This window comes from Mesitornis unicolor, unplaced genomic scaffold (genome assembly GCF_000695765.1).
Source record: "Mesitornis unicolor isolate BGI_N332 unplaced genomic scaffold, ASM69576v1 scaffold6065, whole genome shotgun sequence".
NCBI classification, from domain to species: Eukaryota; Metazoa; Chordata; class Aves; order Mesitornithiformes; family Mesitornithidae; genus Mesitornis; species Mesitornis unicolor.
This window is the reverse complement of record NW_010183357.1, coordinates 35,476-48,704: the sequence shown is the minus strand read 5'-3', so window position 1 is coordinate 48,704 and position 13,229 is coordinate 35,476. Positions and strand designations below refer to the sequence as shown.

Sequence of the window (13,229 nt, the reverse complement as noted above, 5' to 3'; positions counted from 1 at the left end):
TGCTTTAACAAAAAGATCATCATACTATCTAGATGGTGATACAATATATAGGAATACATAAATACTGGGATATAATATGAAAGCTCACACAGAGGAAGTGGACTTAGCAGCTCACAGATTCTAGATTCTTGCACCTATACCAAAATTCTCAAAGAAAAATCTTTTAAAAATTCTCAGAAAGTAGCAACTGTGGTTTGAAAGGGATGACTTGTAACATTATTTGCTTTTTCTTGCTAACTCTAGTCCAAGTCAAGCACCAGAGGTAATAGCTATCTTGGACTAAAGAGACAGGACATGGGGAGACGACTCATATGCAGACAAGATCTTGCAAAAATGGTATTTTGCATCAGGGGTAACTAATAGATGTCAAAATTAGTTTCCAGAACATTAAACCAATTTGTTGGTCTCTCAAGCCAGCATTTTTTAAGACATTCTGTGAATGCAAAGAAAATGAACCTATGACTGTCAGGTTTTAATATTTCTGAAAACACACAGAAATCCTACACAAAAAATTTGTTTTTACAGTATTAGTTAAATATTAGCAATTCATGTCCTAGCTGAGATGAGGAACTTTCCAAAAGAAGTATCAAAATGCTAAAAACTGTAGAAAGAAAAAAATAATTTATTATCCAGAGGAGAAAGGGTTTTTTCATAGCTACCTGCAAGACAAAAATGGTTGTGCTAACATCTGAAGATTAACTAATATAAAGCCCATTGTGTATTTCTTGCACTTTATAAAGGAAACAGAAAAGGCATAAGTAATTATAACACCACACACTAAAAGAACAAAACCAGCTCTTCAATACTTATATGAAATATTTAAAGTTATGAAAGTTTCAGAATGTCATTGGCATTTAAGAGCTTATACGTCATTTCAAATTACTTGTCTCCTAGAAATCCAAGCCATTTTAAGCGTTGTACAGGTATCAAACCATGGTAGTTTGTTCCCTGTCTGTATGTTAAGGTGCTTAAATACTTTTTGAAGTTGGACCCCAAATTGGGCAATTAAATTTTGAAAGTGCAATGAGGTTCCTATGCTATTGAAATACTTTGTAACACTTGTAATATAACCATCTTTGGAGATATTCAAAAGCCATCTGGGCATGGGCCTGGGCAACAAGTTCAAGCTACTACATTTTGCTACAGAACTTTATTTTGCGATGTCTTCATATCCACAGTAAAAAGTAGTGTTACAGAAATCATTAGGAACATCATGCTTACACAGATACGTGTACAGAAAAAGATGAATGTATTGATACAAACCTGCAACTTTTCATCCACATCATCATCACTTTCGTCCAGATCTTCATGGAGCAACCGCCATTCATATTCTACATGAACATGAGAATTAAATCTTCCAGACAGTGCTTGAGTAAGCTAAAGAAAAAAAAGATTATGCCTATGTTATGTACAGTACATATTTTAAAACAACATATTTAAAACCAAACAAAAACCACATATAGACAGACCCTTCGGTTTCTAAATAAAATTATTACTTTAGTTTTTAAAAAGTATTTCAGTAATCTGGAAAGTTACTGCACTGCTGTAAGTTTAAAAAATTAAGCTCTGTGACCAAACAGCACAAATAAATCAAAAGCAGCTAGGCTTTTCATTAACCATTGTAGGTCACTCTCTATTGCAGGTCTACTCTCCATTTTCTGGCAATAAGCACCACGTCCTATTTGCTTTGATTTAGAAACTGCAAGTCAAAGACATTAACTGCAATGGCAGTTTTTTTTTTATTCCAACTCACTTAACAAGAAGCCTTAACCCCACTAATTCATTTTTCTTGCTTACTAAAAGTAGTGGTGGTAGCCATCTTCTCTTTATAGAATCACAGAATGGTTTGGGTTCGAACGGACCTTTAAAGATCATAGGCAGGGACACCTTTCACTAGATCAGATTGCTCCAAGTCCCATCCAACCTGACACTGAGCACTTCCAATGACGTGGCATCCACAACTTCTCTGGGCAACAAGAGAATGGCCTTCATCCATGGCCTTCACCCATAACAAGTACTTTAGTGATTAGATTTCAACGGGATGTCAGACACTTTGTGGATCTGGGACTAATACCTCAAACAGAATCATCCCCTGGCCCCAAGTAGTTTAGCATTTCCAAAACATCTAAAAATAAATATCATTTTCTTCTTAAAAGCATATAACCTATATGCTTATATATAAAATACAAGTTATACATTATATAAGCATCTAACTATTTCTAAGCATACAACTATTCTATCTGGAATATGTTTGCTGAGTATCCAACTGTAAACTATTAAATATTCAGACGTGATTCTGCTTATAAATGCACAAACACAAAGAGAGATGCAACACTTACCAACTCTTCACAGTGAGTATGTTTTAAGCGTTTAGCTATATCAAGTGGTGTCTCTCCTGATTCATTTGCTGTATTATAGCAAGAAAAGAGAGTTAAGATGATAGGAGTCACTATTAACAAGGCCATTACTAAAGATAATGACAAACCTGCAGGTACATAGGGAAGTACTAGACTAACACACTAAAATTCATCTCTTTCTTTCATATGTGGGTCCAACTCATACCAACCGTCTGAACAAGACAAGTGGCAGCAACTCAACATGACATATATACTTAATGATAGCTGTGAATGGCAGCATATTACTACAGAACAAGACATCAGTTGAAAATCTTGGTACTTTTTTATTTAAATTTGTTTAAAAAGCAAGTGTAATGTATAAGTCAATTTAAAACTTGAAATAAACAGTGAATAATGACTTCTTATCATGAAGATTATATTAATAGAATTGTGATAAACAGTCCAGGAGAAAATGAAATTATTCCACCTTCAGTGTTTCTTATGTGAAACAGTGACAAATATGAAATTGAAGTACACATTACCCTTTTACCTATTTCAATAGAAGCCTTCCCTCTCAGCAGCAGTTTGAGGCACTCAACGTTGTCCGTCAGGCAGCAGTAATGCAAGGCTGTGCTACCTTTACACGTTTGCTTATCTAGATTGCCACTATTGGAGTACAAGAAAGAAGAAGAAAACTGATTAAACTTCATTTCCTACCCTATATTAATAAACCCCTCCCACTACAAGATTTAAAAATAATAAAATTACATTTGCAAATACTAGCATTAGTTTTAATATTTATATTCATTTAGTATTTGTATTACTTGACATAAAAGCAGTATCAATAACATTTTAATAGCTTTCCATACACTTACCTGTTCTGCACTAAAAAGTCAACTATATGAAGGGATGTTCGATCAACTGACCTAACAGCAAGGTGAAGTGCTGTTTCGTCTTGCTCCTAATAAAATAAAAGAAACACATTTGTTTCTTCTGATCTACAGAGAAGCAGAAATTTTATTAAGACATTAATTTCAAAATACTGAGACACGCTCCTATTAAAGCATCTCTTGTGAAATTAAAACACCTCTTATGAAGACTTTCATTCCTTTAAAGTAAAAAACCAAATAGGTTGAAAACAAATAGACTACTGAATGATTTAATGTTTCATTTTTTAATACATTTAAAATGTGATAGTATTTGGAAGCCACTTTTGATTAAACTATTTAATGTTCTCTTGATATTGTTAGATTACATCATTAAAAGGACAAGTGTTCAGAACAGTGTTTCAAATCTTACTTTCAAGTAAGAAAAAATAAGTCTTTTTTTAATTAATGAAAGCATACTGCACTTATAACAGTTTGTCTAATAAAATTTACAACACTTACATGGCCATTGGCCAGTGGAATATTTTCTGTGAGATCCACACCGTCAGCATATACTTGGACTAATCCAAGAATGTCTCTTGATTTGACTGCTTCACAAAGAGCATGCAATTTAGCTGCATTGTCAGCATGCTTTTTCCTTGCATATTTTCTCTCAATATACTTGGCAGTAATATAATCTTTTCTTGCATTCCTGAAATTGAATATAATTTACTTCTGTAACTTGTAGCAGAAGATACACATTAGAATTTCCATAAATACATGCAAGTCATCTGAAATAAAATCTGGGAAAGTATTTTGTGTTCATTATGATAAGTTTTCTTTTTAAATGTGAGACATGCAGTCTTGTATTTTCAGTATGAAATGTAGCTACAGAAGATGAATCAAATATCCAATAAGAAGACAGGCAATGAATTTTCCCCTCTGAACTCTGGTGTGAAGTTGAGCTCAAGATTACCCAGCTCTATGTACAGAAGATGCATCAAAGCTCTGTAATGCTGGTTTGCCAACAGCAGCCTTACAGGTTTATGTTTACCTGACCTGTACTCCTACACGTACTGGAAAGGGATGTGACACAAAAATCTGCCTTATACCTCTGCACAGACTATCCAGGCCTTGGATCTGTATTCACACCAGTATGTTCTGTAAAGCAACTCTTCATCCCAACTGTAATAGGGAGGATGTAGTGGAGTTTTTAGTTTCACCTCTAAAGCAAGATGAAAACTTAGTACACCTGAATCAACAAAGGAGTTACCACTTTTGCTTCTGATACTCAACTAACAAATCCTCTTCCCATCACTGCAAGACAGGAGCTTGCATGCCTCCCAAAGGCATAACTCCTTACCAACTCTTGGGATGTACACAATATTGTACAGAAGACATTTAACAAAGCCATAATTTATCATCTAGATACTGTATAATGGACAAAACCAAAACCATCAAAATAATAATAGATCAAATAAATGGATAGCTCTTGTTCCTAAAGCATATGATGGTATTCCTTAATATTTTCTAAAAAGTGTCTGTCTTCAGGTTCTCATTTCATTAAAAAAAAAACCCTAAATTTGATATGTATCAAACTGATTTTTAAAAAATATCAGTTCTTAGAAGTCCTCTTATGCTACTGATTTAGCATTCAGGAACATTATTGGTCATTTTATTTATTAATATTATGTATTATTATTGATAATGGTAGTAAAAAATTATTTAAATTGCATGGTTTAACATTGGTTCTGCCAGAATAGTGAAAATCCAGATAATGTAAAATCAGCTTAATCCAAAGCCAACTCTTCTGGGTTTGCTTCTGCATCATTTACTAGCTCTTTCACTATCCAGCCAAGTAGGCAGCTGTCCTTGCTGTGTCTGTCATCACGGTTCAGTGTTTTCGAGGAATTCAATTACATGTTCTGTTTTTATTCCATATAGTTAAAGACTTAAGTCATCGGTGCAGTTTCTAAACACTAGGTGTTCAGTATCTTTCAGGTAAAATGTGCACCTTATTCCATCTTCTGTTTTGTGTTTTAATAGCGGAAAATTATTAGCTTTGTTTTTAATCCCTACCCTTGTATGTCTTTAAACTTCCCAGTAAATCATGTTTATTTCTTTCCCGCAAATCATGATTCAGAGTGTTGGTAAAATAATCCTTACCATTAGGGAAGGTAAAATCAGATAAACTTCAATAAAGCAGACATGCAAAGCAACAGAAAAAAGGTTTACTCCTCGGTTCTAAGGCTATACATAAGACATTATACATCTTCCATGGCCTGCTGGTGCAAACCATAATGGCACAACCCATTAGCAATATTAGATCAAATGCCTGCCTTTTTCAGAAGCAGTGGCTCTTTACTTACATATCGCTGCTTGGATTAGGTTTGACCGTCTCATCAACTGGCAGACAGAATTCCATAATCTCATTAAACCCAGCATTTCCAATATTCTTTGCAAGCTGTTAAAAAAATAATCCACAGCTCACTTAATAAACATGATCAGTTATTGACCACACACATGGCAGTGGGAGGACAAGGAAAAATGGGTGTAGGGACTTTTTGTTTCTGATTCCTAGTTCTGCTACTACGACAGTGATCACGACCAGATCAGGTACCTTTTTGAATATAAGTTTTCAGCTGGAACTTAATACACGAATTAATAACTGCAGAATAATCCATCAAAACACCAGTTCACACAATAAATGCAAACTACTTTGTGCTGGGTAAGAAAACACATATCAGCTGTCACAGAGCAGCTGATATGTGGTAACTTCTTTGTGTAGCAAAGCTGAATACATTTTCCTCCTCTGAGGATTAAAGTTCTATTCTAAAATAATGCTAAATAATTGATGGGATAAGTATTTGAGAAGTCCTTCAATTTTTAATCTGAGAGGCACATTTATATGTCAGACAGCTGTGTTCATTTAAAAAGCAACCAAGGGCAAAAAGGCTTGGAAACACAAAAAGATATGAAACTTCTACTAATCTGAATTCTAAGATCAGGCAAAGTTTACAGTAAGTCACAATGTTATAGGACATTTCCTTAAACTTGAAGAATTAAGCTTTCTTAAATTATATTTACCAAGGGGCAACTTTCAGGACTGGGACAACGTATCATTAAAATGACAAAAATATACTCGTGTTGGAAGTACTTTATATTATTATTTTTAAGTTAATAAAAGAAATTTGATTACCAAGAGTTCAGATGTTCCCAGCACATCTAATGTAAGCGATTGCATTCTGGAATAGTGAACACCAAGTTCTCTATGGATTCCTGAGCATTCAATGCAAGTCAGAATTCCCAAATTTGTGGAAAGCCAGGTAGGATCTGAAACAGAAAGTACCCACAGAATTAAAATTTTTTCAGGGAATTATTTCACTCTAGAAAATATAGTATACTGAAATTGAATTCTGTAAAATAAGACTCCTGTATGTGAATTATAGGGTTTTTTGAATTTGCGTGTTTACATTTACTCTGTTGGGAAACACAAACTAGGATTTTTTTGTAATGGTGAAAGAAGTAAAGATGCAATGTTTTTCGTTTATTTTTTATTTTTTGGGGGGTAAAGGACATTGCTCTCCAAGGGAGCTGCTCAAACAGTCCTGTTTGCCATTCTCCACACAGCTTTCAGGAACTGCATTTTTTCACCACCAGTATAATGGTGTCACATTCTCAAATAGGGGTGTAAGTGCAGTTCAAACTGAAGCAACAATGACTAAAGGTTTTGGAGGGTTTTTTTTTTATTTTAAGTATAGACTTAATACTTCAGCAGTGATTCTGAAGTATACACACAGCACCACACTACGATGGATTCTTACTCAACTGTTTCAAAGATACTAAGGCTCATCTCTCTCCTTTTGATACCCTTGCTTTGTCTTTTCTCCAGTTATTTTGCATTCTTGTTATAAAATTCCCTCATCTTCCAGACAAAAAACTAATTTTTGAAGACTTAGAGAGCTTAGAAATTCACTTATTTGATAATAGTTTGGTAGTAGCTGTTTAGAATTTTCTCCTTTAAAGACAGCAGGATTGACTCTTCCCATAGTTTTATACAGTAGCTATTGCTGGAAGTTACTATTGATTTATAAAGTGCATACAGCTTCAGATCTGATGTTTTCAGCTACAATTTAAGATAAAAAAACCCCAAGTCCTGCAGTGCCTCTGTAACATAAAAGAACACAGGAAACAGCAGGTTTTAAAAAGTAATTTGAAGGGGGTTAAAGTAGAAATTCATCAATCAACAAAACCAACACTGCAAACCATAGTTAGCAGGCGCATTCTTTTCCAAAAGAGCACAGTCTTAGACATGTTCCCTGGCTCACTCTCAAAATCAAACATAAAAAGAGGTGTACTAGGAAAATGCTTCAAGTATCTTACTGCTATCCAATTTTACCTAAATCTACGTAAAATATGGGCTAATAAAATAAGTTCAATTGATTTATATAAGCAAAACTTACAATTAGCAAAATACATGGGAGAAAAATAAGCTTCTCAGTAACTTCTCTTCACAATGACAATACGTATATGGCAAATCAATCTTGCTAAAGTAGCACAATTAAATTGTTAGCATATTCTACTATGTGTACAATCTTTGTGAGATGAGAAGTAAAAGTGAAAGCATAAAACATCAGCTTAAATACCCTCATGAGACAGAATTTTTACCAATTAGAAATACGCTTAACTGAGTCACCTTGTGCTCCACAGTCACAGCACACATCATTTCCAGTCATCCTCTGGACTTCAGATATAATTTCTTTTGTCAGTTCCTGGACAATATTATTTTCTCCTGTGCTGTCATCTCCTTTGAATGCATTATTTAAAGCTTCCTCTTTGCTGTTCTGTAGCACAGATGTCCATCTAAAATGGCAGTAATATTTTGCTATTAAATGTTCTGGCGCTTCTGAAGTTCAAGGTGGCATCTTAGTAGAACACCAGTATCAAAGACAAAATTAGCAAAGCAACTCACATTTGACATTCCTGTTCATCCTCTGCTTGAAAGTGGTACGTTCTGTCATCTGCACAATAAATAATTCACATACTGATTTTAAAAAATTATTGAAAAACTGATTTTGCAGAAATGTCTCAGAAAAATCTAAAATTATTTGAGGTCTCTAGTCTCATCACTGCAGTTTTGACAAGAACTCTCTTTAGCAAGTTTCGCTCTTACTACCTACAGTTCATCTATGTTTACATCGATGCCTACACAAGGTGGTTTTTTGCTTTTTAATCAGAAACTGTTTTCTTCAGGACAGTGCTTCTACCACATAAGCAGCTGAAGCACACAGTAATTTTTCAGTGTTCTAGATACAACCTCAGTAATCACAGGTCTAAAGTTCTGCTGAGGCAGGTGGTGTGTGTGAGTCAAATATAGTTTATATTTATCTATATAAGAAAGATTTAAAGTTTCCAAATGACCTATTAAAACCACAGTAATGAAAAATGGCAAAACAAATTTGCCAGACACAAACTACAAGAATAAGCCTCAAGCTGTTTCAATTAAATCAAACTCAAAAAGTTCAATTTACTACTACTTTTGTAATTCTAAGCATTGTTATCATAGTGTACTATTAAAGAAAAAAAGCGTAATAATTTTAAGTCTATGAAAGAAATGAGACATGATACAGTTTAATGACTGAGTTGGAGTTAAAATTAGAATAGTTGATGAGAAGAACAGAGGTAAAGCTACTGGCAAAAACATATTATAGTCTGAAAAACATTCAGGCAAGAAGGTATTGAAAGATAGTTTCAGACATGGAAAATATTAAGAGAGAGGATACAGAAAAAAATAGGAAGGAAAATACAGATAAAGAATGAGAGATTTTTATCTTGGCATGATACAGCCATCTGCAGCTTTTAAAGAACAAGGAATGCTTTAAAACTCTGTAATAAAACAAGTGAAAAAGTGATCTAGAGAAGGCTAAGAGGCTGATTATACCTTATCATATGTATGACAGGACAAATGATAACATGGTGATAAGCTGATGCTGGGCAAAATGCGACATGGTCACCCAGAAAGAAAGACAGTGCAAGGAAGATCACTTGTTTGTGCAGAAATGGACAAACTGGACACTGCACACACGAGTACTACTCTATTAACATAAGTAGCATATCTCACATTTATAAATACAAAAAAATTTATGCTGATAAAGGAACAAATGAGCAGTAGATTTATATCCTTCTCCCCAATTAATTTGAGATATATATTTTAGTAGTGTATTTTTATTGAGTCCATAAATATAATACTAAAATGTCCCAGTGAGAGAATAAAGGTAACACTTTACTATACAATTCTGTATCACCCCATTCAGTGCCCAAAATTATTCCATTTTGGTGATTTTAATATGTAGATTCTTTATCTCACCTTCATATCTATTATGAGATAACAAAACCAAAAAAGTTTTCAGTATTTTCCTCACAGTTACACAGCAAACCACTTAAAATTTAAGAAGTTTTTGTCATAGCTTAGAAGTCCTTTTGAGCTTCTACTAAAGTTGTAACTTTTCAAGACGATCAGGTATGACATTTTCAATACAAACAGAGATGTCACAGCAAAAATAGTCACTCTATTGCAAAGTCACACAAAATGATACAGAAAGGAGTAAAGATAGCTTTAAAAACAAGTGGTTTTCTAAAGAAACATGGTGAATTGTCATAGAAAAGGCATTTTATAAAGGAAAACATTCTACAACTGCAAAAATGTTTAAGTGGATTACTGACACATCTACAGAAATAATGCCAAACTCTGATAGTAGGTCCAAGTAAAAAGACTTAAACAACAAACCTACGTGATATGAGGTCAAAACATTTTTTCTCCTCTGGGTTTGTTTTCACTTGGCAGGTTAAGAGATTGAGCTTTGCTGGAGGTCGATTAGCCTATGTGAAGATAAAACACACACATCTTAGTATATTCATACTGACTGAGCCCTGTAGTCCAAGAACACAGGACAACAGCCCACCAGACAAAACAACTTGACAAATGGCTGTTACTTTAATCTTTGAGATACCCAGGTTTTGATCTATGTTTTCTTCTGCATCGTGGCTTGTAAATGACATTTTTTTATATTTGGCTATTTTGTTTACTGGTAACTACACAGACACTGGACTTTTGAAAGGAGAGAGAGGTAAAATAATTTTAATTATTACTACTCTGACCACCTAACCAGTAACACCCATCTGAGGGAATCAGGTATGACAAAGAGACAGATTCAGATGTCTAGTTGGAAAAAATTTAGTTGTCTAGGTTTTCAATAATCAAATAATTCGACTCCTGCTGGTGTCTTTAAAGAGAGCCACGATAACCAGTTTAGAACAAATGCTCAATTTTTAGATCAGTAAAGGGACACACTGAAGGAAAATAAGAAGTTTGCACAGAGAAGCCTTGCAACAGACATGCAAAACTAAATTGAGATAGTTTACTACTAAAACAATATAGTAAAAAAATATATATACTGTAATGATATATGCTTTCTAGTCAAGTTCCTCAGATATTTCAGTTCCTTATCAAATAAAAAGTGGCAGTGTTTTACTAAAAGCAAAATGCACAATCAAACTTCATTTGGAAAAAGTCTCCTAAAGGCTACAAAAGACTTCTCAAATGGCATCTCTGCACTAATCTCTTCTTTTCCTTAACCCGCCTGTCCTGCAGACCCAGGGTGGCACCTATAGAGATGTTGTTATGTTGGCAACCCTGACTTCAGGACTGGCTTGCACTTGCTACAATGGATAAGTAAGTTCACTCTTCTAGAATACTTACATCAGAAAGCAGATTTAACTAGAGACTCTGCTCTAGAAAATAATATCTAGAAATTAACAATTCAAATAATTAGGGAAGTACCATTACAAAGAGAGCAATATACATAAACACGCTACCACACTTATTGCTGTGTTCTAATCATTCTAAACTTTCAAGTTGTTAAAACTACATTTAATCGCCTAAACAAGAATTATCAAGTGAAGCTGAACTACCCTATAACGTTATGAACTTGCAATAAAACATAATAAACATATTTTTCTTCCAAATTTATTGATGAAAACATTTCATTCAAAAAAGAAAGGAAAACAACTCTGAGGAATACAGATTTCCTTGAAACAATCTGATAAAACGATGTATCTGGCCAAAAAAGAACAGCAACATCATTATATCTGAAGACTAGAAATGAAATACAAACCACGGAAAAGCATAAGAAGGGAAACAATTAGGTATTTTTTTTCCTGTTAAAAAAAAAGAAAGCAGCACGGTGTCCTTGAAAATAGCACTCTCAAGCTTCACCCAACATAAGCAGCAGCCATAACAAAGTCACACATGCTTTGAAACAACAAACCCGCAGGTCACTTGCTGGGCAACGGAAAACAAACTGCAACCAAGAGAGGTTTTGGAGGCAGCAAAATTACAATTAATTGACACCCACTTTGTATCCTCTGCCTAGTAAATACCTTCTCAAATTCCAGACATTCCTTTTAGTAGTAAAAGCACATACACTTTTTTCATTATTTTAGCCTATCAACATGAAGAGTTCCTTCTAACTAGAAGTACAGAAGAAAACTTCTTGAAAATGCCACCTTAGTCCCACATTCTTAGTTATATTTAAATATACTTAATATTCATAGCACTAAAGTTTCCAGTATTTAAATTTTTAATGTAACTCTTTGTCCAAGAATTGTCCAGAAGCTGCGTATAATGAAAATACAAAATAAAGCAAACAAAAATCAAAAATATGAGTATTTGATGAATAAGCCACCAGGCAACTCATATACACCTTTCTCACTGGCTCCATGAGAACATAAAAATGCAAATAAAATCAAGTTAAGAAAGAATCCACTTGCTCTAGGAGTTTGGATCTGAAGCGCATTCAGCACTTAACTGGTTTTCTGTAACTTATGAAGTTGTAAATGGATCCCCTAAAATGCTTCAGAAAAGTCTGAAGGACCAGTATACACTGATCTTCTCTCTGGATGAGGGAAAGCGGTGTAAGAGCTCTGTACCAGATCTGAGCACCCAAAGAAATGTCTGCAACAACCTACCCACATCCTGGGCTGATCTTCGAATCCAAACGTACTCCAAAGCTTTTAACTGAGGCGCTCCTAACCTGAAGCCAGCATTATCAAGAGCATTTAAAAAACCCTGACATCTTCGCATGTGGCTGATACCACCTCATTCATGCTTCCATCCTGGAGCCAAATAACAGCCTCCACCCACCCAGCTCCCCAACATGGGCTGTCTTTTGGTGGCCAACATGCTTCCATCACACGGCAGGTGCTGCATGGGGAGAAGTCAGAGCCACAAGAGAAAGGGAGGCAAGGCTGGATAAACTCCTTAGCCACACTGGGCTGCAGGTGGATCCGGACATTTGGCAGGATTAGCAGACAGTAAAAGTAGAAAACTGTAACAAATGTGTAACTGTTATTACATTATTTGTTTGAAACCTCTGAGCTTCACTTTCCTGCTCAAGTCTCTGATTAGACAACTAAATTCCAGATTACTGCTGAATTTTTGGAAACTCGTGTTAACACACGAACACCCTGAAAAGATGCGTTGCCACCTTTCATGCCATGCACACAGACTTCAGCATCAACTCCTGTTCCTTCCTGCAGAAACAGTAACCCTCTATCCAGAAAAACCCATTTATAATCTGTTCTGGCAACAAACTCTAAGTGTAGGAGTCAAAAGGTGAGGCCTCTAAGAGAATACCAAGGAATGCCACGATACAGAGCTGATTTTCACAAAGGCATGAGCAAATGTGTCCACTTACTTAACAGACTACTTGGCTGATTTCATCGTGCATTTTTTCTGGATATCACAGTGATTTACTTAAGAATCAAAAGATTAAATCTGATTCTTTTGTCTTCAGATTATCTTGTTAGTCATAACGGTAGATTAACATCTCCAGCAGTAAAGAATGAACAACAGAAAAAGATTCCCTGATAATGAGTCTCTCTCATATTCCTTTTTTTTTGCAGACAACCAGCAAATTTCATTTATGCTCTTTAAACACAAATCAACTTTGAGGAATCTGCGGCTCCT

At 34.8% G+C, this 13,229-nt stretch overlaps 1 protein-coding gene across 1 annotated transcript in view; it reads right to left on the bottom strand.

Annotated features, from left to right (window-relative positions):
- Positions 1 to 13,229, bottom strand: part of ASAP2 (ArfGAP with SH3 domain, ankyrin repeat and PH domain 2) — a gene marked incomplete at its 5' end in the record, with an annotated part of 61,546 nt that overhangs the window by 14,040 nt on the left and 34,277 nt on the right. The window contains 10 exons of the mRNA XM_010184100.1: positions 1,264 to 1,377; positions 2,340 to 2,407; positions 2,887 to 3,002; positions 3,212 to 3,297; positions 3,725 to 3,914; positions 5,572 to 5,666; positions 6,402 to 6,535; positions 7,899 to 8,065; positions 8,175 to 8,223; positions 9,994 to 10,081. Coding sequence (XP_010182402.1) covers positions 1,264 to 1,377; positions 2,340 to 2,407; positions 2,887 to 3,002; positions 3,212 to 3,297; positions 3,725 to 3,914; positions 5,572 to 5,666; positions 6,402 to 6,535; positions 7,899 to 8,065; positions 8,175 to 8,223; positions 9,994 to 10,081 — 1,107 coding nt within the window. The remainder of the gene's footprint in view (positions 1 to 1,263; positions 1,378 to 2,339; positions 2,408 to 2,886; positions 3,003 to 3,211; positions 3,298 to 3,724; positions 3,915 to 5,571; positions 5,667 to 6,401; positions 6,536 to 7,898; positions 8,066 to 8,174; positions 8,224 to 9,993; positions 10,082 to 13,229) is intronic.